At 53.6% G+C, this 18,725-nt stretch overlaps 2 protein-coding genes across 2 annotated transcripts in view; both read left to right on the plus strand.

Annotated features, from left to right (window-relative positions):
* sgta (small glutamine rich tetratricopeptide repeat co-chaperone alpha) overlaps window positions 1-8,131 on the plus strand; it is an 8,643-nt gene extending 512 nt beyond the window's left edge. Inside the window, exons 1-11 of the mRNA XM_079740466.1 lie at window positions 1-278; window positions 1,760-1,863; window positions 3,455-3,545; window positions 4,442-4,541; window positions 4,837-4,941; window positions 5,399-5,534; window positions 5,617-5,679; window positions 5,776-5,813; window positions 5,902-6,012; window positions 6,133-6,253; window positions 7,866-8,131. The exon at window positions 1-278 is cut by the window's left edge and continues 512 nt beyond it. Coding sequence (XP_079596592.1) covers window positions 83-278; window positions 1,760-1,863; window positions 3,455-3,545; window positions 4,442-4,541; window positions 4,837-4,941; window positions 5,399-5,534; window positions 5,617-5,679; window positions 5,776-5,813; window positions 5,902-6,012; window positions 6,133-6,247 — 1,059 coding nt within the window. The 5' untranslated portion in view covers window positions 1-82 and the 3' untranslated portion in view covers window positions 6,248-6,253; window positions 7,866-8,131. The remainder of the gene's footprint in view (window positions 279-1,759; window positions 1,864-3,454; window positions 3,546-4,441; window positions 4,542-4,836; window positions 4,942-5,398; window positions 5,535-5,616; window positions 5,680-5,775; window positions 5,814-5,901; window positions 6,013-6,132; window positions 6,254-7,865) is intronic.
* An 868-nt stretch (window positions 8,132-8,999) lies between these two features.
* On the plus strand, window positions 9,000-17,651 carry slc1a8a (solute carrier family 1 member 8a; the record flags this gene model as incomplete). The annotated part of the gene is made up of 11 exons (XM_079740458.1): window positions 9,000-9,248; window positions 10,646-10,725; window positions 11,089-11,304; window positions 12,057-12,099; window positions 12,361-12,568; window positions 12,666-12,765; window positions 13,990-14,223; window positions 15,071-15,265; window positions 16,294-16,428; window positions 16,649-16,751; window positions 17,487-17,651. 11 exons carry the CDS (start codon window positions 9,000-9,002, stop codon window positions 17,637-17,639), a joined length of 1,716 nt encoding a protein of 571 aa, XP_079596584.1. The 3' UTR covers window positions 17,640-17,651.
* Between the last annotated feature and the right edge of the window lie 1,074 nt (window positions 17,652-18,725).

Genomic DNA, 18,725 nt, shown 5'->3' on the forward strand with positions numbered 1-18,725 from the left:
CACCTCGACCCTCTAGGAGGAGCCGGGGATCGAACAAGCAGCCTTCGGGTTACCAGCCAACCTGCTCTACTTCCTGAGCCGCATGCCGCCCCTAAGTATGAGTTACCCCATTAAGGGCCTCACATGTGTTCCTCTGGTCAGCTTCTCCCTTCCAGTCAGAGGTCCCTCTGTCAGCAGCATGGCAGACACCAAGCGCCTGGCCTTCTCCATCATCCAGTTCCTCCACCAGCAGCTCGGCTCTGGCCAGCTGTCCTCCGATGCCCAGGAGAGCCTAGAAGGTGAGTCCTCCTGGGGTTAGGGCTAACCCCACCACAAGGAGCACACGCACTGACAGTGGCCTGTAGTCAACTATAATGTTGTTCCTATTAAAGCTCCCATCTTATGCTTTTTTAGGGTTGGTAATTGCATTTGGGGGTACTAGAATAGTGTCATGCCTGTATGTTAGAAATACCCACTTATTATTCTGTTAATTTCAGCCAAACCAGTTTCAGCGTCTTTCATGTCACTTTAAGGCCCGCCTCCCAAGTAGCCCCGTCTGCTGTGATTGGTCGGCACACCCACTCTTTTGCAATTGGTCGAACGCTTTGCGTGTGCGTCGGCAAATTCCTAGCCCCAAGAAGTTGTAAACATTGGGGTTGGCAGGGAGGCGGGACTTCTGTAACGCCCACTGCAGTCTGACGTCAAACATTTACGGTAGTATAGTTTGAGGATAGACAAGCCGCTTCACGCCCTTATTGAGGGCGTGAGAGGGTTACAAACGTCATATTACATAAAATCTAAAGCAAAGAAAAAAGTAGAAAAAGGATGATGTCACCCCTTAAAAGCCCTTTGTTTATGTTCACGGGAGCTTCGGCGCATTCACCCTGGGGTGACCCTAACCCTGACCCCTGGGGTAACCCTAACCCTGACCCCTGAGGTGACCCTAACCCTGACCCCTGAGGTGACCCTAACCCTGACCCCTGAGGTGACCCTAACCCTGACCCCTGAGCTGACCTTGACCCCTGACCCCTGAGGTGACCCTAACTCTGACACCTGAGGTGACCCTAACCCTGACCCCTGAGGTGACCCTAACTCTGACCCCTGACACCTGAGGGGAGCCTAACCCTGACCCCTGAGGTGACCCTAACCCTGACCCCTGAGGTGACCCTAACCCTGACCTTGAGGTCACCCTAACCCTAACCCCTGAGGTGACCCTAACCCCTGAGGTGACCCTAACCCTGACCCCTGAGGTGACCCTAACCCTGACCCCTGAGGTGACCCTAACCCTGAGGTGACCCTAACCCTGACCCTGAGGTGACCCTAACCCTGAGCCCTGAGGTGACCCTAACCCTGAGCCCTGAGGTGACAGTCCCCATGTGGGCTCTGCTGGTGAGTGACGGCACAAGATGTACGGACGCCACACAACCTTCTGTTGATGCTCTGTGAAGAACGACACAAGGCCTCAGGTTCTACTGCAGCCAGGGGTCCTCGGAGAACCCCTGTCAGGTGGTTCTACTGTGGTCCTTGTAGAACCTGTCTGATGGTTCTACTGTATTCCTTTTAGAACATGTCTGTAGGTTCTGCTGTAGTCCTTGTAGAACCCGTGTCTGGTGGTTATTTTGTAGTCCTCGTAGAACCTGTCTGGTGGTTCTACTGTAGTCCTCGTAGAACCTGTCTGGTGGTTCTACTGTAGTCCTTGTAGAACCTGTCTGGCGGTTCCACTCTAGTCCCCGTAGAACCTGTGTGGCGGTCTCCTGACCCGCAGCATGTTGTCTTCCAGTTGCGGTCCAGTGTTTGGAGACGGCGTTCGAGGTGTCGACGGACGACACCAGCCTGGCTGTTCCCCAGACGCTGCCGGAGATCTTCAGCTCTGCTACCGACACGGTCAGTGGCCGGAAACAGTAGCACTAACATTCATGTATTCATATATCACAGCCAACAGTTATCAATTATTAATATATCACATCTAACAGTTATTACATATCACAGCCAACAGTTATCAATAATTAATATATCACATCTAACAGTTATTATATATCACAGCCAACAGTTATCATATATTCATATATCACAGCCAACAGTTATAATATAGTAATATATCACAGTGAAACGTTATCATTGCATGTTTATTTATCATGGCTTATAAGGGTGTAACGGTATACTGAAGTCACGGTTCGGTTCATACATCTGTTCAGACATCACGGTTTGGTCCGAGTTCGGTACAATGAAGGGAAAAGAAAAAACCAAAATGCTGAAGGTAATTCTTTTTTATCGTCTCGGGTTGTACCAGCTAGTGTCATACAGTCTCTCGCCTGAGCTAGCTGCCACAGCCTGAACTGTGTAATCTAAGATGTAAACAGTGAACAATAAGTACCCCGCATCACCTCCAGACTCCGTCCGTAACTTGTAAACAAAATAAGACAGCGGTTCGGCGCAGCTCAGCTCACAGTACCCTTATGGGTGGGGGGGGTGTAGGGCTGGGCGATACATCGATATTTAAAATATATTGATATTTTTTCAAACGAGATATGGAACGAGACCATATCGTCAACATCAATATAATTTAATTTGCGTTGAAATTACAGCACATTTGTTCCAAATAACAGCAGTTTCGAACCGCCCCTGCCGCCTGCTATTTCATAAGTCTGCTTATGTCTCTCCCGCTCTGCCTCCGCTCTCACACAGTCTCTGCCCCCCCCCCCCCCCTCCACTCACGACACTTTTTGAAATCGCGAAACATGGAGTCCGCCGGCATAAGCGGCTCCGAGGAGCTTGTTTGTAAGCGAAAGACCAACGGCTCCATAGTATGGAAATGGTTTGGATATAAGGTGTCTGACGAATTATAAAATCATGTAAGTTGTAGCGAGTGCTTAAATAAAAAAATTAAAATTTGTCCAGAAATACCTTGCGGATAATGTGTTTGTTTATTATCCCCCTGTCTCACGGAAATGCAATTCTGTCGACCAATCAACGGACGGCGTGTGTAGCTCGATCTTTCCGGCACCCTTTCAGGCGTCTCAGTTGTCCCTGAAGATCGCGTATCTAACATTAGTTTGGCATTACATTAATTAATTCGCATGCCAGTTTTATTTAATTTTATAGCGTGTATTCTCTGTAAATCTATGCACCGAACCGTGACGTCCGTACCAATTCGGTTCAATACGAATACATGTATCGTTACACCCCTAATGGCTAACCATTATAATATTATATTAATATATCATAGCCAAAAGTAATCATATAATAATATATCATAGCTAAGTTATAATATAATGTGACCACCAAGGTCAGCTGCTTGGAGTATTATTAATAGCGTATGATGGCCAATAGTAATACGGTATGACTGCTGTAATAATCAGAATGCTCAGTGTGTACCAGCGGCTCTCGTACCATTGGTCGGTTTGATCACATGATGTTGTTATTGCCGCTCTCGTACCATTGGTTGCTTTGGTCACATGATGTTGTGTTGTTGCAGCTCCCCCGCCCTGCTCCGGTGAATACAGAGCCACGCCCTGACTCCCCCCCCGAGGAACAGATGGCAGAGGCGGAGAGACTAAAAACAGACGGTAGGCTGTCCAGGTGTAGGGTAGTACCAGAGTATTACTGGGCTAGTACCAGAGTATTACTGGGCTAGTAACAGAGTATTACTGGGCTAGTACCAGAGTATTACTGGGGTAGCACCAGAGTATTACTGGGGTAGTACTAAACTATTACTTGGCTAGTACCAGAGTATTACTGGGCTAGCACCAGAGTATTACTGGCGTAGCACAAGAGTATTACTGGCGTAGTACCAGAGTATTACTGGCGTAGTACCAGAGTATTACTGGGCTAGTACCAGAGGGTAGCACCAGAGTATTGCTGGGGTAGCACCAGAGTATTACTGGGCTAGTACCAGAGGGTAGCCCAAGAGTAGAGGGTAGCACCGGAGTATTACTGGGCTAGTACTAAAGTATTACTGGGCTAGTACCAGAGTATTACTGGGGTAGCACCAGAGTATTACTGCGGTAGTACTAAACTATTACTTGGCTAGTACCAGAGTATTACTGGGCTAGCACCAGAGTATTACTGGCGTAGCACAAGAGTATTACTGGCGTAGCACCAGAGTAATACTGGCGTAGTACCAGAGTATTACTGGCGTAGTACCAGAGTATTACTGGGCTAGTACCAGAGGGTAGCACCAGAGTATTGCTGGGGTAGCACCAGAGTATTACTGGGCTAGTACCAGAGGGTAGCCCAAGAGTATTACTGGGCTAGTACCAGAGTATTACTGGGCTAGTACCAGAGTATTACTGGGCTAGCAACAGGGTATTACTGGGGTAGCACCGGAGTATAACTGGGCTAGTACTAGAGTATTACTGGGGTAGTACCAGAGTATTACTGGGATGGTACCGGAGGGTAGGACCAGAGTATTACTGGGGTAATGGTGGGGCTGTAATATGTAACGTCTTCTCTCGGTCTCCAGGTAACGACCAGATGAAGGTGGAGAACTTTGCCGCCGCTGTGGAGTTCTACTCGAAGGCCATCCTACTGAACCCTCAGAACGCTGTCTACTACTGCAACAGGTACTGTCCCCTTACCACACCCTGAAGGTGTGGTTCCTCTGTTGGCTTGTGGGTGGTGCTGTGTTGACTGAAGGTGTGGTTCCTCTGTTGGCCTTTGGGTGGTGCTGTGTTGACTGAATGTTTGGTTCCTCTGTTGGACTGTGAGTGGTGCTGTGGTCTTGAAGGCGTGGTTCCTCTGTTGGACTGTGGGTGGTGCTGTGTTGACTGAAGGTGTGGTTCCTCTGTTGGCCTGTGGGAGGTGCTGTGGTGCTAATAAAGGTGTTGTTCCTCTGTTGGCCTGTGGGTGGTGCTGCAGGGCGGCGGCTTACAGCAAACTGGGGAACTACGCGGGAGCGGTCCAGGACTGTGAGCTGGCCATCGGCATCGACCCCACCTACAGCAAGGCCTACGGACGCATGGGGTAGGACACACCGCCCCCACAGACAGGAAGTAGACCTGAGGAGACAGGAAGTAGACCTCTGAGGTGACAGGAAGTAGACCTCTGAGGTGACAGGAAGTAGACCTGTGAGGAGACAGGAAGTAGACCTCTGAGGAGACAGGAAGTAGACCTCTGAGGTGACAGGAAGTAGACCTCTAAGGAGACAGGAAGTAGACCTCTGAGGTGACAGGAAGTACACCTGAGGAGACAGGATGTAGACCTCTGAGGTAACAGGAAGTAGACCTCTGAGGTGACAGGAAGGAGACAGGAAGTAGACCTGAGGTGACAGGAAGTAGACCTCTGAGGTGACAGGAAGTAGACCTCTGAGGAGACAGAAAGCAGACCTGAGGAGACAAGAAGCAGACCTGAGGAGACAAGAAGTAGACCCCATTAGGATACTCGTGTGTGTGTGTGTGTGTGTGTGTGTGTGTGTGTGTAGGCTTGCGCTGGCCAGCCTCAACAAGCACACGGAGGCGGTGATCTACTACAAAAAGGCTCTGGAGCTGGACCCCGACAACGACACCTACCAGGCCAACCTGAAGATCGCCGAGCAGAAGATGGACACGCCCAGCCCCGTAAGACTCCTCCCCCTGCCCCTCCTCCTCCCTCCTATGCCCAGGTGTGTGTATCATGTGTATGTTTCTGTGTGTGTCCCAGACGGCGGGCGTGGGCGGGGTGGATCTGGCGGGCCTCCTCAGTAACCCTGGCTTCATGAATATGGTATGACCATTGACCTCTGTGAACCAGCAGCTCCCCACCGGGGGGGCGGCCCCCAGAGTGTTGACATCAGGTGACAGCCTGTCTCTCTCTCCGCAGGCGTCGTCTCTGATGAACAACCCTCAGGTCCAGCAGCTGTAAGTCCTGCGTGCTCTCGTGTGTTGGCCCGGTGTTTGGTCTGCGGACGTCTCACCGGGGGTCCGTCCTCTCTGTCTCCCCCTGCAGGATGTCGGGGATGATGTCTGGAGGCTACGGCCCCGGCGGCGTGCCCCCCCCCCAGGGGGCCGCGCCGGCACCGGCCGCCCCCCCCGGAGACCTGTCTGGACTCATCCAGGCGTACGTATCCCCCCCGGCGCCACTAGCATCCTCCTGCTAGCCACAGCTAGCCACAGCTAGCAGTACTGTGGTAGGGGTGACGTTTCATGGTCTAACCTCAGTACCGTCTGTGTCCTGCAGGGGGCAGCAGTTCGCTCAGCAGATGCAGCAGCAGAACCCAGAACTGATCGAGCAGCTGAGGAGTCAGATCCGCAGCCGGCCCCCCAGTGCCAGCCAGGAGGAACCACAGCCCTGACCCCAGGTAGAACCACAGCCTGACCCCAGGTAGAACCACAGGCTGACCCCAGGTAGAACCACAGCCTGACCCCAGGTAGAACCACAGGCTGACCCCAGAGGAACCACAGGCTGACCCCAGAGGAACCACAGGCTGACCCCAGGTAGAACCACAGGCTGACCCCAGGTAGAACCACAGGCTGACCCCAGGTAGAACCACAGGCTGACCCCAGGTAGAACCACAGGCTGACCCCAGGTAGAACCACAGTCTGACCCCAGAGGAACCACAGGCTGACCCCAGAGGAACCACAGGCTGACCCCAGAGGAACCACAGGCTGACCCCAGGTAGAACCACAGCCTGACCCCAGGTAGAACCACAGGCTGACCCCAGGTAGAACCACAGCCTGACCCCAGGTAGAACCACAGGCTGACCCCAGGTAGAACCACAGGCTGACCCCAGGTAGAACCACAGGCTGACCCCAGGTAGAACCACAGGCTGACCCCAGGTAGAACCACAGGCTGACCCCAGGTAGAACCACAGGCTGACCCCAGGTAGAACCACAGGCTGACCCCAGGTAGAACCACAGTCTGACCCCAGAGGAACCACAGGCTGACCCCAGAGGAACCACAGGCTGACCCCAGAGGAACCACAGGCTGACCCCAGGTAGAACCACAGCCTGACCCCAGGTAGAACCACAGGCTGACCCCAGGTAGAACCACAGGCTGACCCCAGGTAGAACCACAGGCTGACCCCAGGTAGAACCACAGGCTGACCCCAGGTAGAACCACAGGCTGACCCCAGGTAGAACCACAGGCTGACCCCAGGTAGAACCACAGGCTGACCCCAGGTAGAACCACAGGCTGACCCCAGGTAGAACCACAGTCTGACCCCAGAGGAACCACAGGCTGACCCCAGAGGAACCACAGGCTGACCCCAGGTAGAACCACAGGCTGACCCCAGGTAGAACCACAGTCTGACCCCAGAGGAACCACAGGCTGACCCCAGAGGAACCACAGGCTGACCCCAGGTAGAACCACAGCCTGACCCCAGGTAGAACCACAGGCTGACCCCAGGTAGAACCACAGGGTGACCCCAGGTAGAACCACAGGCTGACCCCAGGTAGAACCACAGGCTGACCCCAGGTAGAACCACAGGCTGACCCCAGGTAGAACCACAGGCTGACCCCAGAGGAACCACAGGCTGACCCCAGGTAGAACCACAGGCTGACCCCAGGTAGAACCACAGGCTGACCCCAGGTAGAACCACAGGGTGACCCCAGGTAGAACCACAGGCTGACCCCAGGTAGAACCACAGGCTGACCCCAGGTAGAACCACAGTCTGACCCCAGAGGAACCACAGGCTGACCCCAGAGGAACCACAGGCTGACCCCAGAGGAACCACAGGCTGACCCCAGGTAGAACCACAGGCTGACCCCAGGTAGAACCACAGGCTGACCCCAGGTAGAACCACAGGCTGACCCCAGGTAGAACCACAGCCTGACCCCAGGTAGCGCCCTCCACAGCTGGGGGAGGGGTCTACTCTCTGGGGGAGGGGCCTAGCCTCTGGGGGAGGGGCCTAGCCTCTGGGGGCCCCCAGGGGCTCACTCTGTGGTTGACCTCAGGTTATCATTGCTCCACAGGTCCCACCAGAATGTGTGAGTGAGAGCGAGAGAGAGTCAGAGTGTGTGTGTGTGTGTGTGTGTGTGTGAGTGTGTGTGTGGTTCCTGAGGTGTGTCACCGGGAGGTCATGAATGATTATTCCCTGCATGAGGCGTCGGACCAGACCTGTCGTCATGGGAACGGGAGGCCGCTGGACGCTGGGGGGTAGTCTGGGCTTCGGACCAGGACCGGGATCTGACCCTGGACCAGGGCCGGGACTGGAGCCTGGACCGGGGCCTGGACCGGAGCCGGGGGCGGGGCCGGGGGCGGGGCCGGGGGCGGGGCCGGGCGTGCAGCTGGTCTCAATAAAGGAGAATCGACCTTCCCTGACTGTCTGGTCTCAATTTGTCTCGTCGCTCGGCCGCTGGTTCTTATTCAGTGACAGCAGAATGAAATGTGAAGATAAAGTTAGTTCCATATTCTAAGGGTTAGGGTTAGGGTAACTAACCTTTACGTAACGCAATAGGAAACCAGGTCTACCAGTAGGACTACCCTAAACCAGTAGGAATACCCTAAACCAGTAGGACTACCCTAAACCAGTAGGACTCCAGACCAGTAGGACTACCCTAAACCAGTAGGACTCCAGACCAGTAGGACTCTACCCTAAACCAGTAGGACTCTACTCTGGACCAGTAGGACTCTACCCTAAAACAGTAGGACTCTACTCTGGACCAGTAGGACCTTACCCTAAACCAGTAAGACTGTTCTATGGACCAGTAGAACTCTTTGAGTCCTGCCCAGGGCTGTTCTAGCGTTGTGCTCTAAGCCCGGGCTGAGGGGATTACAGTAATTAGATCAGGAGGAACCAAACAAACCGCCTTCAGGGTCGTTCATGTGTTCGTCCTGAGATTAAACACTTAGGTGGACGGAGTCTCTGGTCCTCACATCCCGTCTGACCACCTCTCCACCTTTATGTATCTTCATATGAGGAGCATGTTGATGGCAGACAGCAGAACATCTCGTAGTCTCTGAGATCCTGCTGGGATGTTCTCCGGACATGGACCCGCGTAGAGAAGGTGAGTCCGCTCCGCTCTGCTAAGCCTCTTAGGATCTCCTGCAAAAGCCACTGTGCTCTTTGGCTCCTGGCGCCGTGGACCTCCTGCCAGAGGAGGACAATGGAAGAGCTGCTGCTACCCAGCGGGGAGGAGGCACCGTCCGAGGCCGGCTCCTTCGCCCCCGCCGAGGAGGAGAGGAGCCTGGGTCAGCGCGTCAAGAGGTTCCTCCTGCAGACGCTGGCGGTGGACCTCCGCCGCCGCGTCAAGAACTTCCTGAAGAGGAACGGCCTGCTGACGCTGTCGGTGTTCGCCGTGCTGACGGGCTGCGTGCTGGGCTTTGTCCTCCGGGGGAGCCAGCTGTCGACCCAGGTAGGACCGCAGGGGGCCTTAGGACCCCAAGGTAGGGCCTTAGGACCGTAGAGGGGCTTAGGACCCCCAGGTTGGACCCCAAGGTAGGGCCTTAGGACCGTAGAGGGGCTTAGGACCCCCAGGTTGGACCCCAAGGTAGGGCCTTAGGACCGCAGGGGGGCTTAGGACCCCCAGGTAGGGTCTTAGGACCGCAGGGGGCCTTAGGACCCCCAGTCAGGACCCAGGGGGCCTTAGGATCCCCAGGTAGGGGCCTTAGGACTGCAGGGGGCCTTAGGACCACAGGGGGACTTAGCATGGCACTTAGCATGTTGGAGTATAAAGCATGTTAGAACTCTTAGTATGTTATCAGAGTATTAGAGTACTTAACATGTTATTAGAGTTCTCAGTCTGTTATTAAAGTACTCAGCGTGTTTGAGTACTCGGCGTGTTATTAGAGTACTCAGCGTGTTATTAGAGTACTCAGTCTGTTATTAGAGTACTCAGCAAGTTAGTAGAGTACCCAGTCTGTTATTAGAGTACTCGGTGTGTTATTAGAGTACTCAGCGTATTAGAGTACTTAACATGTTATTAGAATACTCGTGTGTTAGAGTACTTCAACTATACTACTATCTGTCTATCGAAGTCTATCAGTCTTCTAAACGGTGGATCCGGTCCAACAGAGGGTGAGGACGTGACCCTTTAATATTGTGAGAAAACATGAACCCTGAATACAATATATCAGATACATTCTGTATTCATTTACACAATGTATGTCCAGGGTCTCCTGAACAGCTAACAAGGATAGGAACGGTGGAACATTTAAGAATAATCATTATTTACTTGGTTAGCATGATTGATTGAGTACCACGAGGTCTGAGAGTCGTTGACCTTTGACTTGAGTTCTGCTTTAGGCTCGCATCTGACCCTTGAACTGATGACCTATGACCTCTAATCCCAACCCAAACAAAGGGCTCAAGGCATTGGGGGGTTTAACGTTTTATTGGAAGGCTCATCTCTAATTCTGGCACTTTATGGCTAGCATGCTGCGTCTCTTTGAAGATGTCTTATATGTCACACTGTGGTTAAAACAGAGAAACTGATGCTAACGTGGTCGTCCTAGCTGGTTAGCTTGTGTCGTACATCCTCCTGGTCGTGCTACTAGTGCGCTGCCCGTTCACAAGGTTTTCAGATTATCATGGTTGTAAGGATACTTAGCATGCTATGGTACTCAACATGTTAGGATACTTGGCACGTAAGTTAGTTATCATGATGGGCTACTTAGCATTGTAAGATAGTTAGCATGTCAGGGTGCTTAGCATGTAAGGTTATGAGGCATGCTAGGATACCTAGCATGTTTCCTAGCTGTGTTTTTGTGTGTGCAGTAAACGGAGCTACATTATTCTTTATCTTGTTTCCAGGCTAAGATCTACTTCTCCTTTCCTGGAGAGCTGCTGATGAGGATGCTGAAGATGTTGATCCTCCCTCTGATTACATCCAGGTAAACCTCCTGAAGAGACCTCACAAACCTGGACCTTATATACCTGGACCTCATAAACCTGGACCTCACAAACATGAACTTCACAACCCTTGACCTTATATACCTGGACCTCATAAACCTCAACCTCACAAACATGTTCCTCACAAACCTGGACCTTATATACCTGGACCTCACAAAAACAGACCTCACAAACCTGGACCTTGTATACCTGGACCTCCTAAATATGGACCTCACAAACATGGACCCTATAAACCCTGACCCTGTAAGCCTAAAACAGTCACCATACCATACATGGTGTTGGAAGTGACCCTCTATGGTGTAGGAAGTGACCTTTACAGGAAGTGCCCTTCTCTGGGTCCCCAGCTTGATGTCGGGGCTCTCCTCCATGGAGTCCAAGGCGTGCTGCCGGATGGGGGTCCTGACCGTCACCTACTACCTGTGGACCACCTTCATCGCCGTGGTGGTGGGCATTCTGCTGGTCATCATCATCAAACCCGGGGTGGGGACCGACATGGAGAGCAACCGGCTGGGGGGCGGGCCGGTGATGACCTCAGCCGATGCCCTGCTGGACCTCATCAGGTACCACTGCAGTACTACTACTACAGTATTACTAGTACTACTACTGCTACTGTACTACTGCACTACTGCTGCTACTACTGCAGTACTACTACTACTACTGTACTACTACAGTACTACTTCTACACTACTACTACAGTATTACTAGTACTACTACTGCTACTGTACTACTGCAGTACTGCTGCTACTTCTACAGTACTACTACTACTACTACAGTATTACTAGCACTGCTACAGTACTACTACAGTTCTTCTACTACTGCAGTACTACTACAGCACTACTACTACAGTCCTACTACTACTACAGTACTATTACACATCTAGAGGACCTCATAAGGTACTACTGCAACTGCTACAGTACTAATATTACTACAGTACTACTACAGTACTTCTACTACAGTACCACCACTACTACTACAGTACTAGTACTACTAGAGTGCTACTACTACTACACTACTACTACACTACTAATATAGTACTAAAACTACAGTACTACTACAACTGCAGTACTAATACTACTACAGTTCTACTATGCCTATTACTACATTACTACTAGTAGTACAGTACTACTACTACTACAGTACTTCTACACATCTACCTCATCAAGTACTACTACAGTAATACTCAACATCCAGAGGAGCTGCTCTAGTTGTGTACTACAGTACTACTACAGTATTACAGTACTACTCCACACTCTAGTTCTCTCTGAAGGCTGACTGAAGGCCCTCTTCTGACCCGAAGTGTTTCCTCCCTCAGGAACATGGTTCCTTCCAACCTGATAGAGGCCACCTTCCAGCAGGTAGGAGAGATCCTGCACCTCCATCTGGACCTCATAAACCTGGACCTTATAAACCTGGACCTCATAAACACTGGACCTTATAAACCTTGACCTCATAAATACTGGACCTTACAAACATTGACCTCATAAGCCTGGACCTCATAAAGACTGGACCTTATAAACCTTGACCTTATAAACCTGGACGTCATAAATACTAGACCTCATAAAACTTTGTCTCATAGTCCCTACTAACCCGATCCCCTGTCCCTGTTTGTGTTCCAGTACAAGACGGATCTGCTGCCCATCCTCAAGCTGCCCGCCCGCACGGTGAAGCCCAACTTTGTGTACGTGGTGCCGGACGACAGCGACCCCAGCGGGCGGACAGTGTACCTTGAGCTGACCCCGCCCCCAGAGATCCACTACAAGACCAGCCCGGGTAGCAGCCAGCAGATGAACGTCCTCGGCATCGTCATCTTCTCCGCGACCATGGGTATCCGTTGTCGTGACGACCAATCTGACTATGCTGTTGGGCTGACGCGTGGGTGTGACACCTGCTCATGTGGGTGTTGCTTTGGTTTGGTTACCAGGTCTGCTGCTGGGAAGGATGGGGGAGAGAGGTGCTCCTCTGGTCAACGTCTGCCAGTGCATCAACGAGTGCGTCATGAAGATAATCAACGCCGCAGTTTGGTGAGCTACAAGAACATGTATGTGACCCTCCTCCCCCTTCTCCTCCTCCTCCTCCTCCCCATCCCCCTCCTCCCTCCTCCTCCTCCCCTCCTCCTCCCCATCCCCCTCCTCCCTCCTCCTCCTCCCCCTCCTCCCTCCTCCTACCCTCCTCCTCCCCATCCCCCTCCTCCCTCCTCCTCCCCTCCTCCCCCTCCTCCATCCCCCTCCTCCTCCTCCCCCCCTCCATCCTCCTCCTCCTCCTCCTCCCCTCCTCCTCCCCTCCCCCTCCTCCCCTCCTCCCCCTCCTCCTCCTCCCCCCCTCCATCCTCCTCCTCCTCCTCCTCCTCCTCCCCCCCTCCATCCTCCTCCTCCTCCTCCTCCTCCTCCTCCCCCTCCTCCTCCCCCCCTCCATCCTCCTCCTCCTCCTCCTCCCCCTCCTCCCCTCCCCCTCCTCCTCTTCCACCTCCAGGGGGGTCTGTGGACCGGTCCACCTCCCTCTGACCGGGGGTCTGTGGACCGGTCCACCTCCCTCTGACCCGGGGTCTGTTGGACCGGTCCACCTCCCTCTGACCGGGGGTCTTTTGGACCGGTCCACCTCCCTCTGACCCGGGGTCTGTTGGACCGGTCCACCTCCCTCTGACCGGGGGTCTGTGGACCGGTCCACCTCCCTCTGACCCGGGGTCTGTTGGACCGGTCCACCTCCCTCTGACCGGGGTCTGTTGGACCGGTCCACCTCCCTCTGACCGGGGTCTGTGGACCGGTCCACCTCCCTCTGACCGGGGGTCTTTTGGACCGGTCCACCTCCCTCTGACCCGGGGTCTGTTGGACCGGTCCACCTCCCTCTGACCGGGGTCTGTGGACCGGTCCACCTCCCTCTGACCGGGGGTCTGTTGGACCGGTCCACCTCCCTCTGACCGGGGTCTGTGGACCGGTCCACCTCCCTCTGACCGGGGGTCTTTTGGACCGGTCCACCTCCCTCTGACCCGGGGTCTTTTGGACCGGTCCACCTCCCTCTGACCCGGGGTCTGTTGGACCGGTCCACCTCCCTCTGACCGGGGTCTGTGGACCGGTCCACCTCCCTCTGACTGGGGGTCTTTTGGACCGGTCCACCTCCCTCTGACCCGGGGTCTGTTGGACCGGTCCACCTCCCTCTGACCGGGGGTCTGTTGGACCGGTCCACCTCCCTCTGACCGGGGGTCTGTTGGACCGGTCCACCTCCCTCTGACCGGGAGCGGTGTGTCCCAGGTACTTCCCATTCGGGATCATCTTCCTGGTGGCCGGTAAGATCCTGGACATGCAGGACCCTAGCACCTTGGGCCGTAAGCTGGGCTGGTACACCATCACGGTGCTGGCCGGCCTCTTCGTCCACGGTCTCATCCTGCTGCCTCTGTTCTACTTCATCCTCACCCGCAAGAACCCCTTCACCTACATCAGGGGCCTACTGCAGGCCATGGTCATCGCCCTGGCAACCTCCTCCAGGTAGGTCATCACCCTGGCAACTGGGTTAACCTCCTCCAGGTAAGAGGTGCTCGTCACCATGGTAACCTCCTCATCACCCTGGTGACCTCCTCCAGGTAGGAGGTGCCCATCACCCTGGTAACCTCCTCATCACCCTGGTAACCTCCTCCAGGTAGGATGTGCTCATCACCTTGGTAACCTCCTCATCACCCTGGTAACCTCCTCCAGGTAGGAGGTGCTCGTCACCATGGTAACCTCGTCCACATGTTTGTTCAGCGGTATAATGATGTCGTCTCTAATCATGAACCTTAGAACCTTAGAAGACACAAACTAAATGGCGTTTGTCTCTCTCAATTTATTTTCCGTCTGTCTGTCTGTCTGTCTCTGTTTGTTTGCCTCTCTGTGTCTCTGACTCTCTGTGTGTTAGAGCCATATTTCACGTTAGTTTAAAATCTATTTTAATTCAGTTATACTATTAATGAATTCCTATTTGAGGGTTAGGGATAGGGGGATGTACTCACGTAACCATATGAAGTGTTCTCCATAAGGCAAAATAAATCAAGGTAATCAAAGAAAAAGACTTGATTGTGACTGTGATTGGTTTGAAACAGAGACGTGCAAGTCCAAGAAGCGGTCCCCTGTAACTGAAAGGTTTAAAACACAAGCTTAGAACTGGCCACAATGCGGCCTGTCTGTCTGTCTGCACCACCCTCCCTATCACCATGAAGTGTCTGTCTGTCTGCACCACCCTCCCCATCACCATGAAGTGTCTGTCTGTCTGCAGCTCGGCCACCCTCCCCATCACCATGAAGTGTCTGTCTGTCTGCACCACCCTCCCCATCACCATGAAGTGTCTGTCTGTCTGCAGCTCGGCCACCCTCCCCATCACCATGAAGTGTCTGCTGGAGAACTGCCAGGTGGACCGGCAGATCGCCCGCTTCGTGCTGCCCGTCGGCGCCACCATCAACATGGACGGCACCGCGCTGTACGAGGCCGTTGCCGCCATCTTCATTGCCCAGGTCAACGACTACGAGCTGGACCTGGGCCAGCTGGTCACCATCAGGTACTACGACAGGTCCACTAGGACAGGTCCACTAGGACAGGTCCAATAGGGCAGGTCCACTAGGACAGGTCCACTAGGGCAGGTCCACTAGGGCAGGTCCACTACGACAGGTCCACTACGACAGGTCCACTACGACAGGTCCACTGGGACAGGTCCACTGGGACAGGTCCACTAGGACAGGTCCACTAGGGCAGGTCCACTAGGGCAGGTCCACTAGGACAGGTCCACTAGGACAGGTCCAATAGGGCAGGTCCACTGGGACAGGTCCACTAGGGCAGGTCCACTAGGACAGGTCCACTAGGACAGGTCCAATAGGGCAGGTCCACTGGGACAGGTCCACTAGGACAGGTCCACTGGGACAGGTCCACTAGGACAGGTCCACTGGGACAGGTCCACTGGGACAGGTCCACTAGGACAGGTCCACTGGGGCAGGTCCACTGGGACAGGTCCACTAGGACAGGTCCACTAGGGCAGGTCCACTAGGACAGGGGGACTAGGACAGGTCCACTAGGGCAGGTCCACTAGGGCAGGTCCACTAGGACAGGGGGACTAGGGCAGGTCCACTAGGACAGGTCCACTAGGGCAGGTCCACTAGGACAGGGGGACTAGGGCAGGTCCACTAGGACAGGTCCACTAGGGCAGGTCCACTAGGGCAGGTCCACTAGGACAGGTCCACTAGGACAGGTCCACTGGGGCAGGTCCACTGGGACAGGTCCACTAGGACAGGTCCACTAGGGCAGGTCCACTAGGACAGGGGGACTAGGGCAGGTCCACTAGGACAGGTCCACTAGGGCAGGTCCACTAGGACAGGGGGACTAGGGCAGGTCCACTAGGACAGGTCCACTAGGACAGGTCCACTAGGGCAGGTCCACTAGGGCAGGTCCACTAGGACAGGTCCACTAGGACAGGTCCACTAGGACAGGGGGACTACGTCAGGGGGACTACGTCAGGGGGACTACGTCAGGGGGACTACGTTAGGCAGTGTCTCTACGTCAGGGGGACTACGTCAGCCTTCTCTCTCTCTTCAGTATCACGGCGACGGCAGCGAGCATCGGAGCCGCCGGGATCCCGCAGGCTGGTCTGGTCACCATGGTGATCGTGCTGACGTCAGTGGGCCTGCCCCCCGATGACATCACGCTCATCGTGGCCATTGATTGGGTCCTGTAAGAAAACCAGCTAACTTGTAGTGGTGATCAAACCATACCCTTACCTAACCCTAACCCTTAACTCAAACCGTACTACACTACACAGTACACACAGTACTCTTTAGTGTAGTGTAGTGTGTAGTGTACTGTGTGTACTGTGTAGTGTAGTGTGTGTACCGCCTCTTTAAGGACCAGTGCTGGTTTGGGCACTGGTTTGATTCCCTTTGACTGGGTCCAGGGACCGCTTCAGGACGATGATCAACGTCCTCGGCGACGCGCTTGCGGCCGGGATCATCGCCCACCTCTGCAGGAAGGACTTCCCCCTGAGTGGAGCGGGAAAGGTGCCTCTACACTGGCTTAGCTTACCTTAACCCTCCCCTAATACCCCAAATACATCTACCCCTAACCCCCTAATCCCTGAGATATATCTACCCCTAACCCCCCTAACCCCCGAGATACATCTATCCCTAACCCCCCTAACCCCCTAACCCCCCAAATACAACTACCCCTTACCCCCTAACCCAATGACCCCAAATACATATCTCCCTTACCCCCATATACATCCACCCCTTACCCCCTAACCCCCTAAACCACCAGCCTAAGACCCCTACTGTATCACCCTAATTCACACCTGATATTCATACAGAAGACGTTCCCTGTGTCTTTAGTGTCTCCCACCTCTTCCCAGACATTCCCAGTGCTTTCAGTGTCCACCTCTTCCCAAACGTTCCCAGTGCCTGCAGTGTCCACCTCTTCCGAAACGTTCAAAGTGCCTTTAGTGTCTCCCAACGTGTTCCCAGACATTCCCAATGCCTTTAGTGTCTTCCAACTGGTTCCCAGACGTTCCCAGTGCCTTTAGTGTCTCCCACCGTGTTCCCAGACGTTCCCAGTACCTTCAGTGTCTCCCACCTTGTTCCAAGACGTTCCCAGTGCCTTGAGTGTCTTTGACTTCCTCCCAGACGTTCCCAATGCCTTTAGTGTCTTCCACCTGTTCCCAGAAGGTCCCAGTGCCTTCAGTGTCTCAAACCGTGTTCCCAGACGTTCCCATGTCCTAAAGCGTGTGTCTGTTCCCACAGACCGCCCACCCGTCCTACGGCACTCAGGACTCCGGGAACAACGTCCCCCTGACAGAAATGCATACACACAAGGACTGCCTCTTCGACAACATGAGTGACTCTGTCCACGACGCTCACACACACACCATCTACTACAACCTCTGCCAAGTATGACCCAGGACCCTGGAGTCCTCCTGGTGGGACGTGTGGGCGGGCTGGACTGGTTGACTGTGGTCCACTGACCCTACAGGAAACACTGAGCTGGCGGTCCACTGACCTACAGGACACACTGATTGGTCTTCTGTTGAGTAAATTAAAGCCCCATACCTGAGGACCTGTCTGCACTTGGCAGATTTTTTCAGAAATGTGCATATTATTAATGCCACAGTTACAGAAAGATGACAACCTTAACTACTGATAACTGATCAGAAAACAACCGTTCTACTGGGAGGATGAGATCATGGTGCTGCAAATGAGGTCAGGACCCTCTTAGTGACAGACCCAGAGTAGAGATGACCAGAGTGGAGATGACCAGAGTGGAGCTTCTACAGACTAGTGTTCCTGTTGACGAGTGTTCCCAGTGACTGATAGGACCAGTGATCCTTTTGACTGATACTAAAGTGTTCCCAGTGACTGATAGGACCACTGTTACCAGTGACTGATGGGACCAGTTTTCCCAGTGTTCCCATTGAATGGATGGAACAGTATTCCCAGTGACTGATAGGGCCAGTGCTCCTGGTGACCAGTTTTCCCAGTGACTGATAAGACCAGTTTTCCCAGTGACTAATAGGACTAGTGCCCCCAGTGACTGATGGTACCAATGTTCCCAGTGACTGATAGGACCAGTGTTCCTTGTGACCAGTGTTCCCAATGACTGATAGGACCAGTTTTAACAGTGACTGATAGGACCAGTGTCCCCAGTGACTGATGGGACCAGTGTTCCCAGTGACTGCTGGCTTCAGTAACGTCAGATCTCAAGTGCTCTTCCCTAAGCAGACTCCCTCCTGTCTCATGGCATGCAGGCGTGCCTCCTTGTTGACTTGTTGTGGGCTCCTAATCCACGTGCATTACTGTGTTGTTGATCCCGGATTAGCGTACGCTGTGATGATCTAACAGCTCACCTCCTCCTCCAGTCTGCTGACTGGTCAGGTGCTGCCATGGATTATCCACCGGACGTCATGTGTGTCCTCCCACAAAAACAATGTTTACTGTCGACATCTGTGGACCCTGTAGAGCCCCTATCAAGCTGTCTAATGTTTT

Source organism: Pollachius pollachius (genome assembly GCF_949987615.1).
Source record: "Pollachius pollachius genome assembly, chromosome: 7".
NCBI lineage: Eukaryota > Metazoa > Chordata > Actinopteri > Gadiformes > Gadidae > Pollachius > Pollachius pollachius.